The sequence below is a fragment of the Oryx dammah genome, unplaced genomic scaffold, assembly GCF_014754425.2.
Source record: "Oryx dammah isolate SB20612 unplaced genomic scaffold, SCBI_Odam_1.1 HiC_scaffold_21, whole genome shotgun sequence".
Lineage (NCBI taxonomy): Eukaryota > Metazoa > Chordata > Mammalia > Artiodactyla > Bovidae > Oryx > Oryx dammah.
In genome coordinates this window covers 43,480,570-43,506,938 of record NW_024070205.1, presented here as the reverse complement: position 1 = coordinate 43,506,938, position 26,369 = coordinate 43,480,570, and the positions used below count along the sequence as shown (strand labels likewise).

At 37.8% G+C, this 26,369-nt stretch overlaps 1 protein-coding gene across 1 annotated transcript; it reads left to right on the top strand.

Moving 5' to 3' along the window:
* Window positions 1-45: 45 nt before the first annotated feature.
* Window positions 46-26,027, top strand: BLZF1 (basic leucine zipper nuclear factor 1). Its single transcript, XM_040263562.1, has 7 exons — window positions 46-401; window positions 1,203-1,279; window positions 13,292-13,731; window positions 15,555-15,754; window positions 18,285-18,413; window positions 20,467-20,686; window positions 24,654-26,027. The coding sequence occupies exons 2-7, from the start codon at window positions 1,249-1,251 to the stop codon at window positions 24,837-24,839; spliced, it is 1,206 nt and encodes a 401-aa protein (XP_040119496.1). The 5' UTR covers window positions 46-401; window positions 1,203-1,248; the 3' UTR covers window positions 24,840-26,027.
* The last annotated feature ends 342 nt before the right edge of the window (window positions 26,028-26,369 follow it).

Below are 26,369 nucleotides of genomic sequence, written 5' to 3'. Positions count from 1 at the left end.
GACGGAACACCGCCTACCTCTTTCCCCGATCGTCACTTCCGTTTGGTTGACAGGTGACCGGAAGTTGAAGCTACTACGTGGCTAAGGTCCAAGTAATCTACATTTTTAAATAGGAGTTTATCCAGTTATCACTTACTGAAGTCTTACACCATATGTTCTATGTTACTTAAGTTTAAATGCATCGCAGAATGAGTTGACATTTTTCTTTTGGAAAATTTTCCGGAAACGAAACCCTGAGTAATCGGAAGTGATTATTTGTGAACCAGAAGCTTGATGTCACCAAGGCCTGGCCGGATCGGCTTCAGAATGCTAGAGGAGTGTCTGTCGTTAAACTAGTGAGATCTGGATGAAGAATCTGTAAAGTGAGGCCCCCTGCAATAGGAAGAGTAAGAATCTGAGAGGTAAGTCCCAGAACGGACTTGTGTAACTAAGGGGGAATTTTGGAAAGGGACGGCGGTACGAGTTGAAGTTTGGGTGTTGAGCCGCTTTGGATTTAGGGAAAGGTTGCCTGTTGTTCCAGAAAGGCTTGTACCGCCTTTAAGGCCATCCATACATTTCTGAAAGCATATACTATGCTATTTTAATTTTATTACAAAGAAATACAAATTAAGTTATGAATTTTTTTTGTCGCTTGTCAAACATCTGAAGAGAAGCTCCTCTATGATGTATTTAATGAACAGTGGGTGGTGGTGTTGGTGTTGGTGTTGTTAGAAGAAGCTCAGTCGTGTCCAACTCTGCGATCCCATGGACTGCAACCCGCCAGGCTCCTCTGTCCATGGAATTCTCCAGGAAAGAATACTGCCATTCCCTTCTCTGGGATTTAGTGAACAGAATAGTGTCAATGATGTCTCGTGAGGACTTAATTAGTTTAACTGCTTTTAAATTCCTGGTGTCCATCAGTGATACAAAAGCCCCTATGTTAACTATGGTACTATTTCTGAGCTAAATTTAAGGACACACATCTTATAATTTAGATTCTACTGGTGATAATTTAGAGTATACAGTGAAATTACCTCTAATTTTTTTAAGATATTTGGTAGCCGTACTATATTACCTTGTGAAAAGGGGCTTTAAGTGGCACTTCCAAGTGCAAGTTTACTAAATGCAGAAGCAAGTAGAATATCATAATATTAAAATTACAGGGACTTGGTGAATGTATTTATATGATACTGTTTTAATTCTTTCATTTTATACATTTTTAGGTTTTTCAGTAGAAGTCTTGGGGTACATTTTCATTGGTGAAAAACAATGACTACTCTTGAAAGCTTAGAAACCAAAGGTAAGTATTCTTCTTTTGGTGATAATTGTTTTTAAAACATGAAATTTATGATGATAAGATGAAGGAATGTTTCAGCCAGGGAACCAAACCCCAAAGAGCCCTTGGGAATCATCTGTGCTTCATATCTCTTCATGTTTGTTTTTTAATACAGGGTTTACACTTCAGCACTTCAGATATATGATTGAATATTAACATTGTTCAGTAGTATTTACTAGATGGCTACTGCTGTTAAACAGTAGTGAGAGCAAATTTTTACAGCTATGTTCTCTGTCCACTAGAAGATCAAGATTTAAGTAAATAAGAGCATACCTTTGTAAAGATTTAGGTAGATAGACAAACAACTGGCAGATACAGATAGAATACCTTTTTCTTATTGCATTGGTTAGGGATACTGAAAGAAAGTATCACAAACTGGTGACTTAAACAACAGAAGTTTATTGTCTCACAATTTTGGAGTCTGGTCGTCCAAGATCCGGGCTTCCCTGGTAGCTCAGCTGGTAAAGAATCACCTGCAGTGCAGGAGACCCCGGTTTGATTCCTGGGTTGGGAAGATCCTCTGGAGAAGGGATAGGCTACTCATTCCAATATTCTCATGCTTCCCTGGTGGCTCAGACAGTGAAGAATCTGCCCACATTGCAGGAGACCTGAGTTCGATCCCTGGATTGGGAGGATCCGCTGGAGGAGGGCATGGCAACCCACTCCAGTATTCTTGCCTGGAGAATCTCCATGGACAGAGGGGTCTGGTGGGCTACAGTCCATGGGGTAGCAGAGACTTGGAAACGACTGAGCAACTAAGCACAGCACAGCACAGTCCAAGATCACGGGCTTCTCTAGGCTCAGTGGTAGAGAATCTGCCTACCAATGCAGGAGACTCGGGTTTGATCCCTGGGTTGAGAAGATTCCCTTGGAGTAGGAAAAGGCAACCCACACATATTCTTTCTTGGAAAATCTCATGGACAGAGGAGCTTGGTGGGCTACAATCCATGGGGTCACCAAAGAGTTGGACATGATTTAATGACTAAGCATCAACAACAGCAAAGTCCAAGATCAGTGTGTTGGCAGAGCCATGCTACCTCTGCAGGCAGTAGAGAAGGATCTATTCCAGGCCTCTCTCCTAGTTTCTGGTGGCTTGCTGGGAATTTCTTGTATTGCGTGTCTTGCAGACACATCACCAGGATCTCTGCATTTTTGTTCATGTGGCATTTTCCCTGTGTGTGTATGTTTCTGTGTCCAAATTTATCCTTTTTTATAAGGACATCAATCATATTGGATTAGAAATGCACACTACTCCAGTATGAGCTCATCTTAACTAATTACATCTGCAAAGACTCTATTTCCAAATAAGGTCACATTCTGAGGTATGGGACAACATTATGAATATTTGGGGTGGGACAGAATTCAACTCAGAATACTTGCTAACTACATTAGTTACTTTTTAGTCCTGCTTTGCTTGTCCTTTGTAGAGCATTTCATGCTATTGCTCATTCCCACTTTTTGAAATTCTTTCTATGATTTCCATGAGTTCATCTTATTTTCCATCTACTGTGTGGCCCTTCACTGTCCAACTCAGTAGCGACATGTGGCTATTTGAATTTAAATTAATAGTTTCTTAAAAATTAAAAAAATTTTTAGGTTTTCGGTTTTTTTTCAAGTTTTCAGTCACACTGGCCACATTTAAGTGCTCAATAGTCACTTGTGACTGGTGGCTATTGTATTAGAAAGCACAGATGTAGAACATTTTCATCATTGTAGAAAGTCTTGTTGGACACCACTGCTCTGGCTGTAGTTGTTTGTGTTTTTTATTTGGCTGTGTTGGGTCTTCAGGGCTTTGCATCAGCTTTCTCTAGTTGCAGCGAGCAGGGGCTACTCTTTGTTGCAGGGCAGGGGCTTCTCATTACCGTGGCCTCTCTTGTTGTAGAGCACAGGTTCTAGGCGCGCAGGCTTCGGTCGGTGTGGTGCTCAGGCTCCCTGGTTGCCACCTGTGGATTCTAGGTGTGCCGGCTCTAGGGCGCAGGCTCAGTAGTTGTGATGCATAGGCTTAGTTGCTCTGGGATGTGTGGAATCTTCCCAGACCTGGGATCCAACCCATGTCCCCTGCTTTGACAGGCAGATTCTTATTTGCCACTGTGCCACCTGGTATGGCCTATAGTTTCTTTTTAATCCTCCTCTTCTTCTGGTTTACCTTTTCAATATTAATGTTTCTGAGCCCTCTTTCTCTTCTACTTTAACTGCTTTAATACTTATGACTTCCAAATCTATCTATAGCTTAGATCTCTTCTCTTGTGATTCAAACCTATACAGCCTACCGTCTACTATCTTCACTTAGACATGGATAAGTCTTAGCATGTCCCAAAGTGAGCCCCTCTGTTTCAGGTATTCTTGGTGGAGTGTAACTATTTTCTTTCTGGGGGGGATGGGGGGGGGAGGGCCAGGCGGGGTGGAGTGAGATGAGAAACTATTCTCTAGAAGTCAGTTTTGCAGCAAGCAGATCTCCAACAGCAAACTCTTTAAAGGGGGTTTAAATGTGTTTAGGAAGTGAAGATCATGCTAATAAATGTTTAATTGAATTCAGTTCAGCTGTGTGCAACAGCATTTCAGAATCACCAGAGGCTTTTTACAGTATTAGAATAAGCAACTTAGAAACTGAAATGAAAGTAATAAGCTGGGGATTAATGGGAAAAAGAGCAGTTAAATCGTAACTAATATGAAAGCAGTTAGGGTGATTCTTGGCAAAAAGAAAAGTTACATACGACATTATCATTTGTAATTAAAAGTCATTGCAAGGCCTCTGTGAAATTATTATTTGTTGTTACTTGTTTGTAATGAGGATTAGAGTTATAAAGCACTTTCACATACATTGTTTCATTTGATCTTAATTTTACAGTGAAGTAGATAATTCAGCTATTAGTCCTAATCCTATGTAATATCATGATAACTGTTATTAGTGAAGAAGAGTTACTTGTATCATGTGGCCTGAGAAAGGGTGAACTTATCATGGTTGACGTTTGTTGGTTGCTTGCATTTCCTATACCTGCCTCAGAAGAGAAGCAGGATTGGCTTAAGGAGACAGAACTTCCTCTCAGTGGACATTTGAGCAGTAGCCATCATGAGAGGGATGTGTCCTTGCTGCTAGGGCTGTTATTGAAAGGGAAACATTCAGTAAATAGGAAAAACTAGAAAATTAGAATTGGAATCCAAAACTTTTTCAGAGAGCAAAGTTGAAATTAAAAGTAAAGGGATTAAAGTCAGACAATTTAGTCTCACCTTCAAATAGGAAGGTCTGAGATGTTCAGATACTTTTAATTCCATAAATAGTCTAACTTTTAAGTCTAGGTCTGTAAAAGAATAGTTATTAGGTGAAAAAGGACTCCATGGGTAGATAAATTTGGGGAATGCTGGATTAAAGGAGAGATTATACTATCAGACCCCTCAGAGCCTTTAATATATTAATGTACATTGTGCAACTCCAAAGAGTTATAGTATGCAGCATTGCCCACACTTATTTGACCAGGGAACTCCTCATTTGTGGGGCCTATGACAGAAGGAATGTTTGGATTCCATGTCAGTACATGTGGGCCTAACTCTTAAATTCACTGCCTATAGTATATTTTTCTAATTAAATGGTAACCAAACTTTATTAGGTGATATTGGTGACATTTAAAAGAATATTAATTTAAAATCACCAAGTGATGATCCCTAATAACAGTTTTATAGCTGAACTGCATATGATCTGAAAAGTTTTTCAGATTATAAATGAGTAATTACTGATTTTGTGTAGTGGGAAAATATTCAGAAATTTTAAATAATTATTGGACGTTGAAATGAAATCTTCTAGGTGATGTGTTAATGTTAACATTGATGAACTTCAAAACACGTATTCCCCTTTTCTGCACCAAGTACCTTTAAAGTAAGCTGGTGCTACAAACTTTAGGAGGCAGTCCCTTCCCTAAAGATCTCTCAGCAATTTCATCTACAGGAGAAAAATACTCTTGTGTTTGCATTATTCTGAAAGCACTGTAGGATATAGGGGTTGTGGGGGTCATGGGGGTGAAGGTGTGTGCAAGTTAAATGGTTTGCCCAAGGTCATATAATAAGTGGCAGTAGAGACTTATGGCACCCCACTCCAGTACTCTTGCCTGGAAAATCCCATGGATGGAGGAGCCTAGAGGGCTGCAGTCCATGGGGTCCCAAAGAGTCAGACATGACTGAGCGACTTCACTTTCACTTTTGACTTTCATGCATTGGAGAAGGAAATGGCAACCCACTCCAGTGTTCTTGCCTGGAGAATCCCAGGGACAGGGGAGCCTGGTGGGCTGCCATCTATGGGTCGCACACAGTCAGACACAACTGAAGCGACTTAGCAGCAGCAGCAGCAGAGACTTAAGTTTTTGATTCAGAGTCCAGTATTCTTTCCCCTATACGATCCTGCTGACTTTGAGTATCTGTCTTCATAGATTGACAGTTTTATGAAAAAAGGAGAAACGTCTTTTTAATAACAAACTATAAAATGATGTTCTTTTGTTGCCAAAAACTTGGCCTCTGTTCACCAGTGCTGAATAGAAACATGAAGACAGAGCTTTGGAGGAGGAGCAAAGAGTAGCTTTGTTATTGGGTTGGCCAAGAGGTTCATTCGGGTTTTCCTATAAGATGTTGCGGAACCCAAGGAGCCTTTTGGGCAACCCAGTACTTTGCCAGGCAAAGAGGGCCACAGCAGGCTAATACTGTCCAGACTGTCCCTTTCCTGAGGGATGGCAAGGGGTCTTACAGTTTCAGAGTGGAAAATAGGGTTGTAAATAAGCATCAGGGCTGATATTGTCTTACATTCTTCTTTCCTCATGGAGACATTAATTAAGATCATTAGCACTGGCATCAGGTGGTTCTAGAACTGATTCCAATGGTCCTCAAGGTTATCATTGTATGACCTCCTTTCTGGAGTAAAGAATGCTCACAAAGGACAGGAGTATTTTCTTGACATCAGGTGCTTTCTAGACATCATGTGCTTTGTACAGCTTTAGCGAGAGGGCAGTCATTCTCGGGGTGCAATTAGGCAAGAAAGAGGGAGAGAACAAAACATCTGTAGGAGACAGGTTGAAGGGGCAGAAAGAATAAGGGCTATAACATAATAATGTGGGTGTCTCAACTAGTTTCTGCTACAGCAAATTTGCCTCAGTATTTTAGAGCAAGAGTTGGCAAATTAGGGATCTTAGGCCTTCTGAGAATATTTGCAATCAGTTTGATAATAGGGAACACTAACTTTGAATCCAACTTAAGCCTAGTGTTTATCCCAAATAAAAGGGCTTCCCAGGTGCCTGCCAGTGCAGGAAATGCCAGAGTTGAGGGTTCAATCTCTAGGTCAGGGAGATCCCTTGGAGTAGGGCATGGCACATTCCAGTATTCTTCCCTGGAAAATACCATGGGCAGAGGAGCCTGATGGCTACAGTCCATGGGGCCGCAAAGAGTTGGACATGACTGAGCATGCATGCAAACACACATCCCAAATAAAAAGAACTCTTTTCATTATTAGATCTATATTACAAAAAAACACACTTTTATTATTATAATTTGAATTTCATCATTAAAATTTTGTTTTTTCTCTTCATATATAAATGCCTATATAATATCCTTAATTTTGCCTCATGGTCCACAAACCCTAAAATATTTATTATCTGGCCTTCTATGGAAAAAGTTTGCCAGTCCCTGTTGTAGAATATTTGTTCTTTCCCTGCATGTTACCAATTTGGGAGAAAGGTAGAAAGAATGAGCCGTAAACCTTAGATATGTTTTCGTTCTTTGATAAATGATCACAAGTAGAAATTAATATTGATGTTGGTTCCCTTCAAAGAATGGAAAGGGGTTGATATTTTACTCAAACATTGCTCATAATTACAGAGCTTGTACAGTAGGTCGCTGTCCTCCCACCAGACTGAAGGTAATTGCTCTTGAATATGCCCTGGGTTGGGCCTAGTGCATATGTAATAAAGGCTTCTGTGGGTGTCACAGGAAAAGCAGAATTATGAAAGTAAGTTACCAGGGGAGAAAACATAAAGCCTTGGCTCCCCAACCTGTCTCCTTGCCTGTGCACATTAGCTAGAGGTATAGATGTTACAAAGAGGGAGCTGCCATGTGATACACCGTTCAGCTTTGGTTCTCACATATGCTTCAGTAAGTATAACAGTTTAAATAAAGTTAAGTGTAAACTGAGTTTGAACAAAGTTGATTAAATTTCTTGATTTATTTATTTATTTCTTGATTTTATAACATATTTTGTTTGAAAAGAGATTTCTGTTAATGTTTCTGTTAATTTCCATTAATGTTTCTTTGCCTTTTAAATTTAGCATTAACCATTTTGTGGTTTGTTCTTGAATCTTCATTACCTAAAATTCCAACTCAACAATGTTATGACTTGCTTAGAAATCATATTTAATCTTATTTCTTCAGGTTCAGTGGGCCTGAATGGTAGAGCTCTAGTGTCTTTTTGTGGTCTTTTAAATTATTAATCTGTAGTTAATTCGTGGTTCTACATTACTTCTTAAATGCCAGAATGTCCAAGTGACAAGATTAACTTTGCGCTAGGTACAGTTAGACAAACTTAAAACCAGATTTTGAGAGCATGGGAATAGGCCTTTATTTTTAAAACACTTCATTTTTGGGAATTGTCCTCCATGCTAATATGCATGAATTAACTACAAAACCCTTTCACTTTCTGAAGTATTCCTTTTTTCATCTGTTTGAAAGTAGAATCAGTCCTAAAGCCCAAGTGTCTTTGTTAACACTTAATACAGAAATGACAAATACTTTCAGTTCAGTTCAGTTGCTCAGTCGTGTCCAACTCTTTGTGACCCCATGAATTGCAGCACGCCAGGCCTCCCTGTCCATCACCAACTCCCAGAGTTCACTCAAATTCATGTCCATCAAGTCGGTGATGCCATCCAGCCATCTCATCCTCTGTCGTCCCCTTCTCCTCCTGCCCCCAATCCCTCCCAGCATCAGACTCTTTTCCAATAAGTCAACTCTTCGCATGAGGTGGCCAAAGTAATGGAGTTTCAGCTTTAGCATCATTCCTTCCAAAGAAATCCCAGGACTGATCTCCTTTAGGATGGACTGGTTGGATCTCCTTGCAGTCCAAGGGACCCTCAAGAGTCTTCTCCAACACCACAGTTCAAAAGCATCAATTCTTCAGCACTCCAGCTTTCTTCACAGTCCAACTCTCATCCATACACAACTACTGGAAAAACCATAGCCTTGACTAGATGGACCTTTGTTGGCAAAGTAATGTCTCTGCTTTTCAATATGCTATCTAGGTTGGTCATGACTTTTCCTTCCAAGGAGTAAGCGTCTTTTAATTTCATGGCTGCAGTCACCATCTGCAGTGATTTTGGAGCCCCCCAAAATAAAGTCTGACACTGTTTCCACTGTTTGCCCATCTACTTCCCATGAAGTGAGGGGACCAGATGTCATGATCTTAGTTTTCTGAATGTTGAGCTTTAAGCCAGCTTTTTCACTCTCCTCTTTTAGAGGCTTTTTAGTTCCTCTTCACTTTCTGCCATAAGGGTGGTGTCATCTGCATAGCTGAGGTTATTGATATCTCTCCCGGCAGTCTTGATTTCAGCTTGTGCTTCTTCCAGCCCAGCATTTCTCATGATGTACTCTGCATAGAAGTTAAATAAGCAGAGTGACAATATACAGCCTTGACGTACTTCTTTTCCTATTTGGAACCAGTCTGTTGTTCCATATCCAGTTCTAACTGTTGCTTCCTGACCTGCATATAGGTTTCTCAAGAGGCAGGTCAGGTGGTCTGGTATTCCCATCTCTTGAAGAATTTTCCACAGTTTATTGTGATCCACACAGTCAAAGGCTTTGGCATAGTCAATAAAGCATAAATAGATGTTTTTCTGGAACTCTCTTGCTTTTTCCATGATCCAGCGGATGTTGGCAATTTGATCTCTGGTTCCTCTGCCTTTTCTAAAACCAGCTTGAACATCAGGAAGTTCACGGTTCACGTATTGCTGAAGCCTGGCTTGGAGAATTTTGAGCATTACTTTATTAGCATGTGAGATGAGTAACTAATACTTTATTCTACTATAAAATATTTTATTAAATAGTACACCTTAATTATAGCTCAGATGTTATTCTACCTCTTGTCTAATGAGCATAACTTGGGATTCCCTGTCCATTACTACATACTTAAGAAAAACTCTACAAAAATATGTTAAATGAATAAATAGTTCTGGAGTATGGTGATATAACTTTGTAGAACTTTAGCGTAAAAGAATAAAAGGCAGCATTATGTTTTATCATATTAAGCTTTTTGTCCCCTTAATGATTAGCTCTGAAGTTTATCATTATCACCACTATTACGTGTGCTCATCCTTTTCCCCTTGTTACCATGCATTAATTGTTCCTCAGAGAGTCTTAGGTACAAGGCATTTTACCAAGAGTACGACGGTAAACACAAGGCACATAATCCCGCCCCTCATGGAACTTATATCCCAGTGGAAGGCAAAAACAGTATATTTCTAATTACACTGAACAAAATGTCAGTTAACCGTTTTGATAAATGGTAAAAAGAAAGGCATGGTCTTTGCTGTAGAAGCATATAATCTTGGAAGACTAGAGAAAAGCTTCCCTTGAACTGAGAGTTGAAAGGTGAGTAGGGAGGAGGAAGTTAGGAAGAATATTCCAATAAGAAATGTTTGCAGAGGAAGGCATCTGCTCCTATTGAGACACTAAAAGAAAACAAATAAGGCTGGAACTAGGATCTGAGGGAGTGAACCGCATAAAGTTGAGACCCAGGAGATGAGCAGGGAACTAGATCATCAAGGGCCCGTTAGGCCATGGTGAGGATCTTGGTCTTTCTTCTGAGAGTGATGGGAAATCATTCAAGGGCCCAGTGCAGATAAGATCTACATTTTTTTTAAGCTTGCTCTAACTGTTATATAAATTCTGTGGGCTTTTGCAACCTAACAGGGCTGTTAAAAGAGGCAGTAAGTTTAGACTGATAAGGTGCAATAGTTTGGTTTGTGGGAAGACCCAAAAATCTGCCTGCAATGCAGGAGACCCAGGTTCAGTCCCTGGGTCGGGAAGATCCTCTGGAGAAGGAAATGGCTACTCACTTCAGTATCCTTGCCTAGAGAATTTCATGGACAGAGGAGCCTAGTGAGGTACAGTCCATGGAGTCACAGAGTTGGACATGACCAAGGAGCTAATACAGTTTCCCAGACCAATTATCATCTTAGCTCTGGATTCATATTTGGATTGAAATCCTAGTTTGACACTGAAGATTTGGACAAGCTATTTAACCTTTCATTGCCTCTGTTTCTGTCTACAAAATGGGTACTATTGTGCAAAGTCATGAGACTTGTAAAACCAAATGATACTGATGCATCTGAAAGACTTAGTAGAACTGACTCCTTGGCACATAGTAAAGTAAATAAAAGCTAATTGTCATTACCATTCCTAGGTTTTGGCCTCCATTTTCTCAAATGTATTCTGGACTTGTAAAATGGCAGGAATCTCACTCATTGCTCACAGGAATGTTAGTGAATTTACTAATTCAGGAATTCCATGTCAGTTAGGTGTCATTCTAGCCATCTCTTCGAGGTTTGCAACATTTCCCATCCTCGCAGATCCTCAATTCTTTCTAAACTCTAAACCACTTATTTTCTTGAATCAATTAGTGAAAGTAGCCCTTTCTTAGGGACAGGTGACTAAGTGAAACTTCTTACACTGCTTAATTAGAAATAAGGTAAAATAGAAAAGAAACAATCTGTTCTTTGACTGGAGCAATGGTAGTATAGTAGTGAGCGTAGTTGCCTTCCAAATGCTATCTGAACTAAGGATGACTAGTTAGGTTTGGCTTATATGAGGGAAGATAATTTATTTCAGTTGAGCAAATGAGTAGACATGTGCATCATTGTATTAAGTGTTTCAGAGGAAGGGGGATAGGAGCTATCATTTATCTGCATTTACTTCTGTGCAAGATAGTTTCTACATTTGAAGGGGCAGTGTGTACAGTAGTCAAGGCCCTAATCTTTGGGATCAGGCTACCTAGAATTAAATTCTGCACCATCTACTTGGAAAAGACCCTGATGCTGGGAAGGATTGAAGGCAAAAGGAAAAGAGGGCAGCAGAGGATGAGATGGTTAGATAGCATCACTGACTCAATGGACATGTGTTTGAGCAAACTCCAAGAGATAGTGAAGGACAGGGAAGCCTGGCATGCTGCAGTCGATGGGGTCACAAAATATCAGATATGACTGAGCAACTGAATAACAACAACAATATTCTCTACTTACTAGCTGGGTGGTGTGACTGTGGGCAAGTTCCTGGACCTCTTTGTGCCTCATTTTCTTCATCTGTAAAGGAGAGCTAATTACACCTATCTCAAAGGGTGATTTTAAGAATTACTTATATGTAAAGTATTTAGAATAGTGTTTAGCATGTGCTAAGTCTTTATAAACATTGGTTATTTGTTACTTACCATTCTTTCATTGAAGACACAGGTAACCCTAGATGTACTGTTAAATCCATTTCATGGAGGCTAAAACTGAAGCTCAGATAATTTGCAGGGTTTTGTACAGGATTATACAGGAAGCAGTGGTGGAAATAGGACTAAGAACCAGATCTGGCTAATCCCAGAGTCCATGGCATTTCTCTAATGTCCTGCTCCTTCCATTTGTTTAGGGCATGGTGCCTCGCCACAGAGTGTTTATCAGACTTATTGGGAAAGTGACATTTAGCATATAATAAAACCCATAAATGATAATTATGGATCATGATTAAGATTCACACTGAGTAGTTGAGATAGTAAGTAGCATAGGCATTTAGAGTGTAAGCTAAAAGTTGGAAAATTTTAATGCAGAGTAGAGTTTAAGCTGGCTTTTTAAAGGGATAAGTTAGAATCACAGCAAGTGGTGGAAGAAGCCATCTAAGAGAATAAGAAATAGCAGAAACAGAGGCCTGATTAGAGGCCTAGGAGAGAGAGTAGTCCAGTTGGATAGTTTGTGAAGCATTCTTTGCTAAAAGTTCACAAACAGGTGAGTCTGTTCTAAGATAGACACTTTCAAATAGGTATATACATAGCCTACATTTATTTTTATATTTAACTAAGATTATTGAGTGTCCACAATGTGCCAGGCATTTGATCTTACTACAGTCTTTCTTACCACAACCTTGTAGCATATTTATTACATATTTGTTACTATCTCCACTTTTCAGATTAGGAACTTGAGATTCATAGAGAGTTACATTATTTACCTAGGATTATACTAGGAAGTAGGAGTTTCCTGGTGGCTCAGACGGAAAAACATCTGCCTACAATGTGGGAGACCTACAATGCGGGGTTCAATCCCTGGGTCGGGAAGATCTCCTGGAGAAGAAAATGGCACCCCACTCCCGTATTCTTGCCTGGAAAATCCCATGGACGGAGGAGCCTGGCAGGCTACAGTCCATGGGGTCGCAAAGAGTCGGACATGACTGAGCGACTTCACTTTCACTTTTATACTAGGAAGTGGGCTTCCCCGCTGGCTCAGCAGTAAGGAATCTGCCTGCAATGCAGGAGACACAGGAAACATGGGTTTGATCCCTGGGTCAGGAAGATCCCCTGGAGGGGGGCATGGCAACCCACTCCAGTATTCTCACTTGGAGAATCCCATGGACAGAGGAGTGTGGCGGGCTATAGTCCATGGGGTCGCAAAGAGTTGGACACGACTGAAGCAGCTGAGCACAGCACAGCACAGCATACTAGGAAGTAGAAGTGGGAACAAAATACCTTGATTCCAAATCTCTTGCAGTTTCTACCAAGAGAGGAACCATTTACTTAAGAAAGGTTTGAACCTATAAGACTTCGTTCATCCTTTGTTGACACAGGATTATTTTGAAATTTAATTTTTATTCGAAATTTTTTCTTTTTTTTTCAATGTCAGGAATTCTGAATGTAGGGTAAAGTATATCTTGGCATTTCCTGGCATTTCTTTTCAGCAAAGAGCTTATGTTTTGTTTTCCATCCTACAGTCATCCTTACTCCATCCCCAATCCGAGGAGCGGGAGATGGAATGGAAACTGAGGAGCCACCTAAATCTATTGAAGTTACTCCTGGAATCCAACCTATAACACATCACGTCCTTCAGAGTCCACGAAAGAAAGCAGTCCCATCAGAGAGCCCAGGAGTTCTTCAGCTAGGGAAGATTCTTGCTGAAAAAGCCGTGGAAGTCGAAGCTGTAAGAATATTAGTTCCAAAAGCCGCTATAACCCATAATATCCCCTACAAAAATGCAAAGGTTAAGTCTCTGGGACATCATAAAGGAGAACTCCTTGGCCAGCCAGAGGGAGTCATAGAACCCAGAAAGGAACTGTCCGAGGTAAAGAATACATTGGAAAAGCTGAAGAACTCTGAAAGGAGATTGCTACAGGACAAAGAAGGCCTTTCAAATCAGCTCAGAGTACAGTCAGAGGTAAGAACAGCCTTCATAGCTTTAATGACACTGGCTCTTTACACCTGGGCCTTCTAAACCTGCATGTTAGAATGAACATAGAGAATGTTATAAATATAGAATAAAATATATTTCCTCTTGGAATGTTCATTATAACTTGTCGTTACTCCAAAAGGCTTCCTCTTAAATTTCCCATTCTCTTAGTCCCTCTACTAGAATTAGTTTATACTGGGAACTTATATTCTAAACATGGTTGAAGATGACATGTAAGATACTTTGGACAATGTGAGGTACTTTGGACATTGTACAAGACCACCTGTAAGTTATTAAGGAAGTTATTACAGTTAAGAACTCACAGGCCAGCGATTAACGAAATCAACTAGTTAGTAATCCTTGCTTTAAGAATCCATAAATTCCAAGTATTTTTTCTATGTATAGATAATTCTTAGAATAAAGAAAATTGTGGAGTAAGCATTGGTATCTTCATTGTAAATTGTAAATTGGCAATGACCTATATTGCTTGATTTACTTTTGTTGTTGCTGTTCAGTCACTAAGCTGTGTCCAGTTCTTTGCAACCCCATGAACTGCAACACGCCAGGCCTCCTTGTTCATCACCATCTCCTAGAGCTTACTCAAACTCATGTCCATTGAGTCGGTGATGCCATCCAACCATCTCTTCCTCTGTCGCCCCCTTCTCTCCTGCCCTCAATCTTTCCCAGCATCAGGGTGTTTTCCAATGAGTTGGCTCTTCACATCAGGTGACTAACAGAGAAACAAAGTGAGGAGCGGTAAGGCAATATTTGCTAAAATGTAAAGTTTAAAGGCTATTAAAAAAAAGTTCATAGTCTTTAATCTTTACATCTTAGTAAATATTGCCTTACCACTGCCCACTTTGTTTCTGTTAGGTTATACATCTTTCTACTAGAGGTTAGTCTTTATAAGTGACACCATGGTTACTCTTACCCAAATATGTTTCTACTGTATTTAATAATATATTTTAAATAACTAATTTGAAATTAAAAAACTAGTACATATTTGTAAACATCTTAGAAAATACAGAAAAAAACAATGAAAATAGTATCACCTATAAATACCATCCAGCTATACATGCATAATTATACATATTGAGTTCATTTTTGCCTTGTAATTTACTTTTCTTAGTTGTTAATATTTTCCTATGTCTCAAGTTATTCTATTAAAATATCATTATTAATAGCAACAGTTTTTCAATGACTATACCACATACCAATACCTTTTACTGGACATTTGTTTCGTTTTTGATAACAATGTGAAGAACATGATTATAGACATCTTGAATTGCTTTATTTGCTTAAATTCTTAAAAATCCTAGGGCACAAAGAAACCAATTTTTATTTTATTTTTCTTTTTTAACAAGGGATGCCAAGCCTTTTTTTTTTTTCCTTTTTTTTTTTTTTTTTTTTATAATACTGTATTGGTTTTGCCATACATTGACATGAATCCAATTTTTAAATATTTTAAAAGATTTATAAAACACTGTCATACTTTTTAGCAAAATTTATTGGTTCAGTTTTTTAATTTTTTGCCTTTTTAAGTGTTGACAAGAGGCAGTTTGTAATTTTTATGATAATGATTTGTACTCTTAAGAGGCTCAAATTATAACCACATGGACTATAGATTAATACAGATATAGACATGGTATGTATATATTATGAAACTTAACTATTTGATATCACTTTTTGATATGTACTTGTAGTAATGGAGGTCCAAATTACATATGAAGCACAGTTTCTTTCCTGTTCATTTTGCTACACTGAACTCACTGGCATTATTTTGAACTTGTATTGGTCATGATTTCTTCCAGGTCAATCGTGAGTTAAAAAAGCTGCTGGTGGCTTCTGTTGGGGATGACCTTCAGTATCACTTTGAACGTGTAGCCCGTGAGAAAAATCAGCTTATTTTAGAAAATGAAGCCCTGGGTCGAAACATTGCTCAGCTTTCTGAACAGTTAGAACGGATGTCGATACAGTGTGATGTGTGGCGAAGTAAATTCCTCGCAAGCAGGTATTTTCTATTTTGTTTCCTAGTTTTTGCTCTGCCAGATTTGTTGACCCTCCTAATGCCAAAAAAAAAAAAAAAAAATGGATTGTAGTGTGAAAATTTCTGACTGAGATTGTCAGATTACCCCATACATTATTTAAGAGGTGGACTCTCCCTCCTCTGGATATGGTCATACAGTAAATAGTAATTCATTTCCTACTTTTTGCTCTGTCAGATTTGTTGACCCTTCTAATGCAAAAAAAAAAAAAAAAAAAACCACTGGATTGTAGTGTGAAAATTTCTGACTGAGATTGTCAAATTAACTCATACATGATTTAAGAGATGGACTTGCCCTCCTCTAGATGGTCATACAGTCTCCCTACATGGAAAAGTGCTAGCATAAAGCTACTCCCTCATTCCAGAATTCTGAGTTACTCTTCTGTAGTGGAAATCACTCTGACTACAATGTTTAAGATCAAAACAAAACTAAACTCGGATAGCTAATAAATATTTAAATTTTTAAAAGATTTTTCCCCACATTCTCTCTAAAAACTCACATATCATTGCCACTCCATAATGTCTTATTTTGTCTCTCAGACTCTGTTCTCATTGCTCATTTAAGTACATCATAATAGAGCTTCCCAACCTTTTTCTCTCCATGCACAAATAGAAAGCAATAATAATCTGCATGGCATACTGGAAGAGGCTGCCTCTCCAGTAGAGGTGAGAACTTTAGGCCCTTATAACCCCCAGGCCCATGAACACAACTGGTAGTTGGGAAGGTCTCTTATATGTTATGATTTTCTATTCATCCCCTCTTTCCAACTTTGAGTTACTGGAGAACAGAATCTGGGTATTATCCATCTGTGTATTCTCAGCATTTAGCTCGGTGCTTCACATATAATATAATAACATTGATTTAAATTTAATCATCTGGAGGTTTCTCACAAACACTAAAGGTTTCCAGTCTGTACCTTAAGAACCACTGATTGTAATGAATATATTTTTAGAAAGTTATTTCTTCATGTCTTAGTATCGGTGATACTTTCTAATAATTGATTACTCTTAAAATCCTTAATTTGTTTTCTAATTGTACTAATAAAGGATGTATTTGGAGAAATGAATTTACTGTTTATTGGCTTAGAATGAATAAGTTCATTTTTACTGAACAGCTTAAGAAGCAAATCATGCATGCATTTTACAGATTACTACAATATGTAACTTATTAAACATTCTGATCAATGTTAATAGTAATACTTTGAAGGCAATAATAGTGAAACCAAACTTTATTGATATTTTAGTTGATTTAATCTTTTAACATCAGAACTGTTTTCATTTTAAGGAATTCAGTGGTTACTCTGGTCTGAGACTTTAATTTTAGTTGTAAGATTTTTCAACTGAATAAAAATACTTTAAAATTTTGCTTCAGTTCTATCACTAGAGAATTGTTAAATACATTTTGCTACATCCAATCAGAAAACATGAAGCTGTTTTTTTTTTTTTAACCAAAAAGGAAACGAAATGGCTCTATATATGCTAATATGAAAAAAATCATCAAGGTAAATTATTAGGTGAAAAAGTGAACTACAGAAAAGTTTGTATCAGATAATTCCTTTTTGTAAATAAAATTAATATATTTATTTTTATACATACTTTTATGCTGATATACATATAAGTTACTTTTTCCTAGAAAAATATATTGGTTACTTTATTGATTCCTGATTATAAAAGGAGGGGCCGGGCTGCTGGACAAGAAGACTTTGTTTTCCCTTTATATAAACCTTTCTATATTTAATGTTTTTCTAATGTCAAAAGGTTAATGAGTGGTAGAAAAATAACTCTTGTTTTTTTCTAAAATTTTCTCTATTTGAGAACAATTAATGTTATTTGTCTTCCAAAACTTGATTAATCTAGAGTAAGACTGAAGTACATTCCAAAGTCACTGTACAGGAAAGTTAAAACACTGTTTTCTTTGTCATTTTGTAAACAGATATTTTAATTGTTATGCTTTTTATGCTATGTTATGCATTTTAAATATTATGCTTTTGAACTGTGGTGTTGGAGAAGAATCTTGAGAGTCCCTTGGATTGCAAGGAGATACAACCAGTCCATCCTAAAGGAAGTCAGTCCTGGGTGTTCATTGGAAGAACTGGTGTTGAAGCTGAAATTCCAATACTTTGGCCACCTCATGCGAAGAGTTGACCCATTTGAAAAGACTCTGATGCTGGGAAAGATTGAGAGCAGGAGGAGAAGGGGACAACAGAGGATGAGATGGTTGGATGGCATCACCGACTCAATGGACATGGGTTGGGTGGAGTCTGGGAGTTGGTGATGGACAGGGAGGCCTGGCGTGCTGCGGTTCATGGGGTCGCAAAGAGTCAAACACGACTGAGTGACTGAACTGACTGAACTGAAGTGAAGGTTTAAAAACTGAGAAGTAATTTGACAGTGGTAAATCTTTTTGTAAGTTTTTAAAAATGACAATCACAGAGGTAGTATATTAACTTTTTAACACTGTCTGAGAATTTATATGTAAGATTTTTATCTTTTCCAGGGTTATGGCAGATGAGTTAACCAACTCCAGAGCAGTTCTGCAGCGTCAGAACCGTGATGCACAGAGCGCTATACAAGATCTCCTGAGTGAACGGGAACAGTTTCGTCAGGAAATGATAGCTACGCAGAAGTATGGCCCTTGTTTACATTCTGAACCCTTCTACTTTCTCCTGCAATTTTTGTTATTGTTATAGTTCTTTCGTATTTCTACATTTATTAATTCACTCAGCATGTACTTTGAGTAGCATTTTAAAACAGCTGCCCAGGGAAAGGAGGAAGAATGAAAAAAACAGAAGACATGCTTCTTATATTCTTAATGGGGAAGAGATTAGTTATATCTATAGTGGAAGAAATTTTTGCATTTAAAAGTAGTTTTTGGTTACAGTTATAGCAGTTTTTTAGTTTTTGGTAGAAGCCAAAAAGTGAACTGGTCTTTACTTTGGAGGGAGATCTTTTTGAGAACTATTCTACAGTATGAGAGCTTAATTTTATGTCCATATGAATCAGAACTGTCAAAATTGAGAGTCTTCCTTAAAAACACTGTATGCTTTTATATAATTGATTTCTTACAAATTAAATAAGTAAAATTCAACAGAAAATTATAGAGGACATTAGAAGAATGAAAACACAAATATATCAAAATATCAGATTTTGTGGGAGGCAACTAAAGCAGTGTTTAGAGGGAATTAATAAAGCTATAGCTTTAAATGCTTATTGTAGGAAAGGGAAAAAAGGTCTCATCAATAAGCTAACCTTCCTTTTTTTCCTTTTCTTTCTTTATTTATTTTTATTTTACTTTACAATACTGTATTGGTTTTGCCATACATCAACATGAATCCTCCACGGGTGTACACGTGTTCCTTTTTAAGAAACAGAGCAAATTAAGCAGAAGGAAAGAAAGGATGAGAGCAGAAATAAATGAAATAGAAAACCAAACACTGATTGTTTGAAAGGATAGATTTACAAAACCTCCAGGCAGTACAATTAGGGGAAAAAGAAAAACAAAAGAAACACAGCATGAGAAGGAAAGGGGTACACTACAGAGTCTATAGTCATACGACAATAGGAGATGTTAAGAACAACTCTTTTCATGTAAGTTCAACAGCTTACATGGACAATCTACTTAAAAGACTCAGACTACTAGAATACTCAAGAACAGATAACCTGAATAACCCTGACCTATTAAAGCAATTTACTTTGTAGTTAAAAACCTTCTAATAAAGGAAACTCCAGGCCTACGTGGATCAACTGGTAAATACTAAAAAACATCTAAGGAAGAAATAAAACCCAATTTATACAAACTTTACTAGAAAATAAAAGAACAGTTTCTAGCTTATTTTATGAGGCCAGCATCATCTTGATACCAAAACTATACAGAGGTATTACAAGAAAACTGCAGGCCAATATCTATCTATAATGAATATAGATGCAAAAATCCTTAATAGAATTTTAGTGATTCAAATCCAACAATATATAAAAAGCTTTATACATTATGGCCATGGAGGTTTTACCCCAAGAATTATAGGTTGGTTTATCATTTAAAAATCAATCAATGAAATATAAAAAAAATATATATATACATACATATATGCACACACATAACATATATATACATATGCACATATGCATACACATACATATATATATACACCTACTATATAAGCATCTCAATAAATGCACAAATTAAGTAAGTAGTTCTATAATACTGCTGCTGCTAAGTCACTTCAGTCGTGTCCGACTCTTGTGACCCCATAGACGGCAGCCCACCAGGCTCCCCGTCCCTGGGATTCTCCAGGCAAGAACACTGGAGTGGGTTGCCATTTCCTTCTCCAATGCATGCAAGTGAAAAGTGAAAGTGAAGTCGCTCAGTTGTGTCCGACTCTTAGCAACCCCATAGACTGCAACCTACCAGGCTCCTCCGTCCATGGGATTTTCCAGGCAAGAGTACTACCTGAGTATATTTTACCTCTACTAAAATAAGAGAACCAAAAAGGTACTGTTTGTTGATTTCCAGATAACCATAAAATCAATTTAAGTGCTTTTGTAATTTACCAGACTTCCTGGTTTATTGAACTCTTGAGAGAAAGAGAAGAAACTATATGATTTCAGAAACATGTTTCTCAGCATTCTTGATTTTTATATTTTATCCTCTTACTAATGTTCACTGCTGTGTGTTGCTGCAGGTTGCTGGAAGAGCTCTTGGTCTCTTTGCAGTGGGGAAGGGAGCAAACTTACTATCCTAGCGGGCAACCTCACAGCACGGCAGAACTGGCATTAACAAATCACAAGTTGGCAAAAGCAGTAAATTCTCATCTTCTGGGAAATGTTGGCACTAATGGTCAAAAAAAGGTTCCATCAACAGTTGAATTCTGCAGTACTCCAGCAGAAAAAATGGCTGAAACGGTAAAATATTTCTCTTTTCATGATCTGTATAACCTCTAAGATCTGTATAACCTCTATATACATGTTATAATGAAAAGTGCTTGGCACTGGGAGTTAGGAAATATGGAATCAAAACTTGATCCTCATGTTAATGAGCTAGGAATCTTAGAGAAAATTATTTCCTCCTCTGAGCTTAATTTTCTCAAACTCTATTACTATACTCTGAGGAGAAAAAAGTGTAATTGTTTTTAAAGATGGCCATTCCTATCTTAGTTCAGCTGCTTGCCCTCTTGGTTTCTATACCCATCCAACTTGTACCTCAGATTCAGTATATGACTTTGGTTCCTCATTCACAGAACAAAAAGAGGGTAGAGGCAGAAAACTCCCTCCAGGTCCCAGCTTGGTCTCTCAAAGCCTAGCTATGTGGCCTCCAACCTTACATATATTTCTGTTACTGGAAAAGTGTCTCTTTGGCTCTCCAAAGCATAGCATATTCCCCCAGGCTCATCAGGCCTCTCACTAACAGGTACTTCTTCTGTTTACTCTTACCTTTTGACTTAAGAACATGTCCAAGTGTCTTCCATCTAAAAAGAAAACTGTTCCCTCTATCTTAAGTTCTCTACATATGGTCTTATCACCTTCCCTTCACAACCAAGAATCTGGAACAAGCAGTTCATATTTATTTCTACTTACATACCTCCCCTCCTCAACTCCTGCCATTGCTTATCTCAGTAGACTTCCGGCTCCACTGTCCTCAAAAAGGACTCGCATAAAGGCCATGAATATTTAAGTACTTTGTCACATTTTACTTGAACTCCCTCAGTTTCTGAAGCTGTCATACTCTCCCAATTCTTTGCTACTGCTGTGACTGTTCGTTCTCAGTATTTGGTGGGGGGAAGGGGAATCCTCTTCTTGTGCCCACTCTTAAGCCTTTCCTCATGTAGTTGACTTTCTGTATCATCTCGGGACTATCGTTAGCTAATCCCCATAGCTTTATGCTTGTGACTTCTTCAACTGAGACTTTTTTTTCTAGAATAAGACACATACCCAGCTGGACATCTCCATCAGTTCGTCCCATAGATAGCTAAAAATAGAACAACCTCTTGCTTTTGTATTTGTATTCCCATTCTAGGGGAAAAAAAAGTAAAAGAAAAATAACCTGTTTCTTCTCCTGTATTTCCTAGCTTAGTGAACTGTACCTACTACATTGGATGTTTTGAAGATTCCATAAAATAATACATATAAAGCCTATAGCCATTTTCAATATAGGTACAGTAATTTCTCAATAAATAGTAGCTATCATTTTTATTATTATATCCTTCATCCCCTAAACCTGTTGCCTTTATGAGTCCTGTCAGTTTCTTCTAATTTATTCCCTCTGCCAAGTTTAGACACCTGATTGCCAGGCTAGACTGTACAGTAGCCTCCTAACCAGTATCCCTCCCTTGCTTTTTTACTTACCTCCAGCCATCCTCTGCTGCCAGAGTGTTCTTTCAAAAATGTCAGTCGCATCATCTTGGTACCCGTGTTCAGAGGACTCCTAGTCTCCCTCGTTACTGAATCTGAATTATTTCATATTGTATAGAAGGCCTTTCATTAATCATTATTCCAGCTCCCCTTCCCTTGGATCACTTCCCAGCTCTGCCCACCCCCTGCACTTCACATCCCAGCTCTGCCCACCCCCTGCACTTCACATCCCAGCTGTGTTAACCACTTTGATTCCACAGACAGGCCACTGTATCTCATGCCTCTGTACATACTTTCCCTCTGCCTAGACGGCCTCCCAACAATCTCTCTTCTTGCCCAACCAATACACTGCCTTTAAGAATCAGCCTTCCCTGATTCCTTCAGGCAAACCTAGATTTTCCTTCCTCTAGGCTTCCAGTTCATCTTGTACATAAATCTAGTATAGCTCTTTATCATGGTACATTGCAGTTTGATTCTCTGCCTCCCAAACTGTAAGCTCTTCAAAGATGGGCACTATGTTTCCTCAAGTCTGGCACAATCCTTTATACATAGTAGGTGTTCAGCTATTTACTGAATGAATCAGTCCCTGAAACTAAACATTATCCAAAATTGTTTCTCCTTTTCTATTCTTTTTGTTGAGAAATTGTGTTGCTGCCCACTCGGTTGCTGCCAGTAGCGTCCGGTATAATTAACTACTTCTGATATCTTGAAACACTTGCTACCCTTGGCTGATGTAACCTTTCACCCTCCAGACTTTTCTCTTTTCTCTGACCATTCTATTTCACCATACAATGGTGGGTAGCCTCAGGGCTTGGTTTTGGTTTCCATCCTCTTCTTCCAGTCCTTTATCTACCATATTGTCTCACGGAACAAAACTGACAGTCCTCCTTCCTCAATGTCTCTTAGACCTTTCAGCCACATTGCTTCAAGATCAACCTTTCTTAGCTGAATTATTCCATTAAACTCCCTTTCTCTCTTATTCCCATTGTCTGCTTTGGTTCCCACCCCTTCTCTCATCTACCAGCTGTGTACAGAGTGATTGCTCTGAAAGGCACCCAGCTTAAAATCTTTATCACTTTCAGGCTAAAATCTGGAAACCTTTTATCCTATTGGTATCTCAGTCTCCTTTAACTGTATTCATTTGGCATTTTGTTTCTCTCTAAAGATACGTAATATAATTACAAATATAGAGAACAGGGTTACCTTTCTTATTTCCCCTTCTCAATTTATAAGCAGCTTTAAGATAAGCCCTTTATCTCTGTCCTTTAGCATCTAACCAAGCTCCATAAAAAGAAGAATATCAAAAACTAAATTGAAGAAGCAATAATCCTGTAGAAAAACAGAGGTATGGAAATGGAATGGTAGCTCTTAAATGATGCCAGGACATTTTTTAATTAGTTGTGGCTCCTTGGGTACATTGGTAACTTAGAAGGAAAAAATCCTGTTGGACAATATGAGAGCTAGGGAAACAGACATCTTGAGCCATTTCTGAATTGTTTTGACAAGCCTTACACAGAAGAGAAAGCTCCCTTCCACACTGCTTTTCCCAGTTTCTTTCTAATTCCACTGCCAATCTCCTTTGCACAGTAACTCATATTCATCATATGATGATGGTTGTCATTGTTTAGTTGCTAAGTTATGTCCAACTCTTTTGCGACCCTATGGACTGTAGCCCCCAAGGCTCCTCTGTCCATGACATTTCCCAGGCAAGAATACTGGAATAGGTTGCCATTTCCTTCTTCAGGGGATCTTCCTGACCCAGGGATCAAACCTACATCTCCTGCATTATAGGCAGGTTCTTTACTGCTAGGCCACCAGGGAAGCCCCATGAAGATGGTTAGGAGAATATGAAATGAGAAACAGGAGCTATGAGCCAGCCATGTTATCCTTGCCCTTAACCAGAGAATTTTTTTCAAACCAAGATTTCCTCTAGTTGTGGGTCTCAGAAAATGAAATGGAATAGAAAATTCAGAGCAGAAGAATTGAAAGTGTATGATGTCCATGAATCCAAGAAACAAAAACATGATTTTTAGCATAAAATATTGCATGTAAATTAGAAAAAAAAGAAAAGCCATTGATTTGACAAATAAATGATCAAAAACTTTGAAATACATTTCAATAGAAGAATAAAGGCAGAATTCCAGTTTCAAGCAGTTCAATGAAGGCCTGAAGGAGAAAGATAATAAGTATATTTTGATTAATGATAAAAATGAGTATCACTTATGATAAAATTGATATAACCATATCAATTTATTTTCTTCTATGTTTTCATATATTTTCATCAATATGCATGAGAACATTTATTTTTAAAAATAGGTAACCTAGGTAATATAACAACTAGACATCATTGTTAAATTTAGAGCTTTTTGAGAAAAAGCATAAGTTCTTGAGTCAAATTCATCACTCAGATCTTACTTTTTATGGTAGTTACATATTAATGAAATAGAACATATGAGTAGTTACATATTGGTAAGCCAAGGACTTCTGTAGTATATATGACATTACCTCTTATTTTCCTTAGGTTCTACGCATTTTGGATCCAGTTACATGTACAGAAAGCTCACCTGATAATCCATTTTCTGAGTCTTCACCAACCACCTTACTTGCTACAAAGAAAAATATTGGACGATTTCATCCCTATACAAGATATGAAAATATAACTTTCAATTGCTGCAATCACTGCCAGGGAGAACTTATTGCCCTTTAACAATCAATATGGTGGAGGCACACTACAGCCACTTGCTTTTTACCCAAGAGTCATTATTATTTGGGAGCTGGGGATCTTTGGATGCTAGAAGTATTATCACTTTCTATTTTAATAATATATATCCCCAAAGATGTTTCATGTACTGGACTCCAGATTACCCTTTCTTAATAAATACCTCAGAGTAAAGAAAAAAAATGAAACTGTATCGATATATATAAGTAGACAATACTTCCCAGGCATGTTAGGATGGTTTTTCCTAAAGGACTAGATTCTATACCTTTCTTTCAGGCCCTAATTTGTTATTTATCTTGCTATATATTTTACATAAACAGATTTAATTTCTGAACTCTAAAACAAGGATTGGCAGATTATAGCCTTGGGTCATATGCAGCCATACCCATTCATTCACTGTTGTCTATGGTTATGCTACAACAGCAGAATTGAGTAGATACAACAGGGTTTATATAACTAGCAAAGCCTAAAATATTTATTATCTGACTCTTTACAGGAAAAGTTTTCTGACCCTCACTCTAACACAAATTAGCTGCAAGGGTTGGGGAGGGAATGGGGTAAGGAGTGCTTTCTCTTTTTGGTGATTTTGGAGCAGAGTACAAAAGAGTCTTATTGAAATAACAGGTGGAGGAACTATTTTAAAAATAAATGCTAAATGTTAAAACAAATTTAAATATTTTACATCCACATTAACAAATGCTTGAGCAAAATCATTGTTCTTATTTTGGTTTTATGCCGGGGATTCTGTATTTTAAGTGGATATAACTGATCTACAGAAGAAACTTAACTATTGAGCTCAGTTTGGCAATTGCAGCACAATAGGAATATCCAATTTGATACTTATGAAATATAGCAGAGAAAGTATGATCTTTGGAGAACATTGCTCAAGCTCAAAAATGCAGTTCATCAATTGATTTTTATTATGTAACATGTTATTTATTTATGATGGGCCATCATAAAACACCTTTTTAGAGGCCTGTAAAAATGTCCACAAAAATGTTTATAACAAATTACCCTAATTGGTTTCTTTACCTATCAGTAAAGAAATCCTCAAAAGACAAATCTGATCAAGTAACAATATATTTTAATGTCAACTTAATGGGTTTTTTTTTTTTGGTCTGATTCATCCGAGTTGTACTTTCAAATGGGTGGCAATAAATTTCTTTACCTGCTTTAGTTTGAATATTGATTTTTTTCCCCTCCAGAATGATGTGCTTCAATTCTAGTTTATACTATTTACAACTTACTCTTCAGTCTGTCTTTTAAGTTTACATAGCATAAAACTCAGAAGAAAACATAGAGGAAAACCTTCATGACAGTGGATTTGGCAATGATTTCTTGGCTATGACACCAGAAGTACAGGCAACAAAAGAAAAAAATGGATGAATTAAACCTCATCAAAATTAAAACTTTCTGCATAGCAAAAGAAACACTCAACAAAATGAAAAGGCATCCTGAAAAATGAAGGAAAATATTCACAAGTCATGTATCAAGGGTCTACTGATGAGAATAAATGAA

What these genes read in the sequence shown, in the direction of transcription:
- BLZF1 (XM_040263562.1), top strand. Translation starts at nt 1,249, where the DNA reads ATGACTACTCTTGAAAGCTTAGAAACCAAAG. An exon ending in GAAATGATAGCTACGCAGAA is followed by an intron (nt 18,414 to 20,466) that starts GTATGGCCCTTG and finishes GTGTTGCTGCAG; the next exon opens with GTTGCTGGAAGAGCTCTTGG. An exon ending in CAGAAAAAATGGCTGAAACG is followed by an intron (nt 20,687 to 24,653) that starts GTAAAATATTTC and finishes TATTTTCCTTAG; the next exon opens with GTTCTACGCATTTTGGATCC.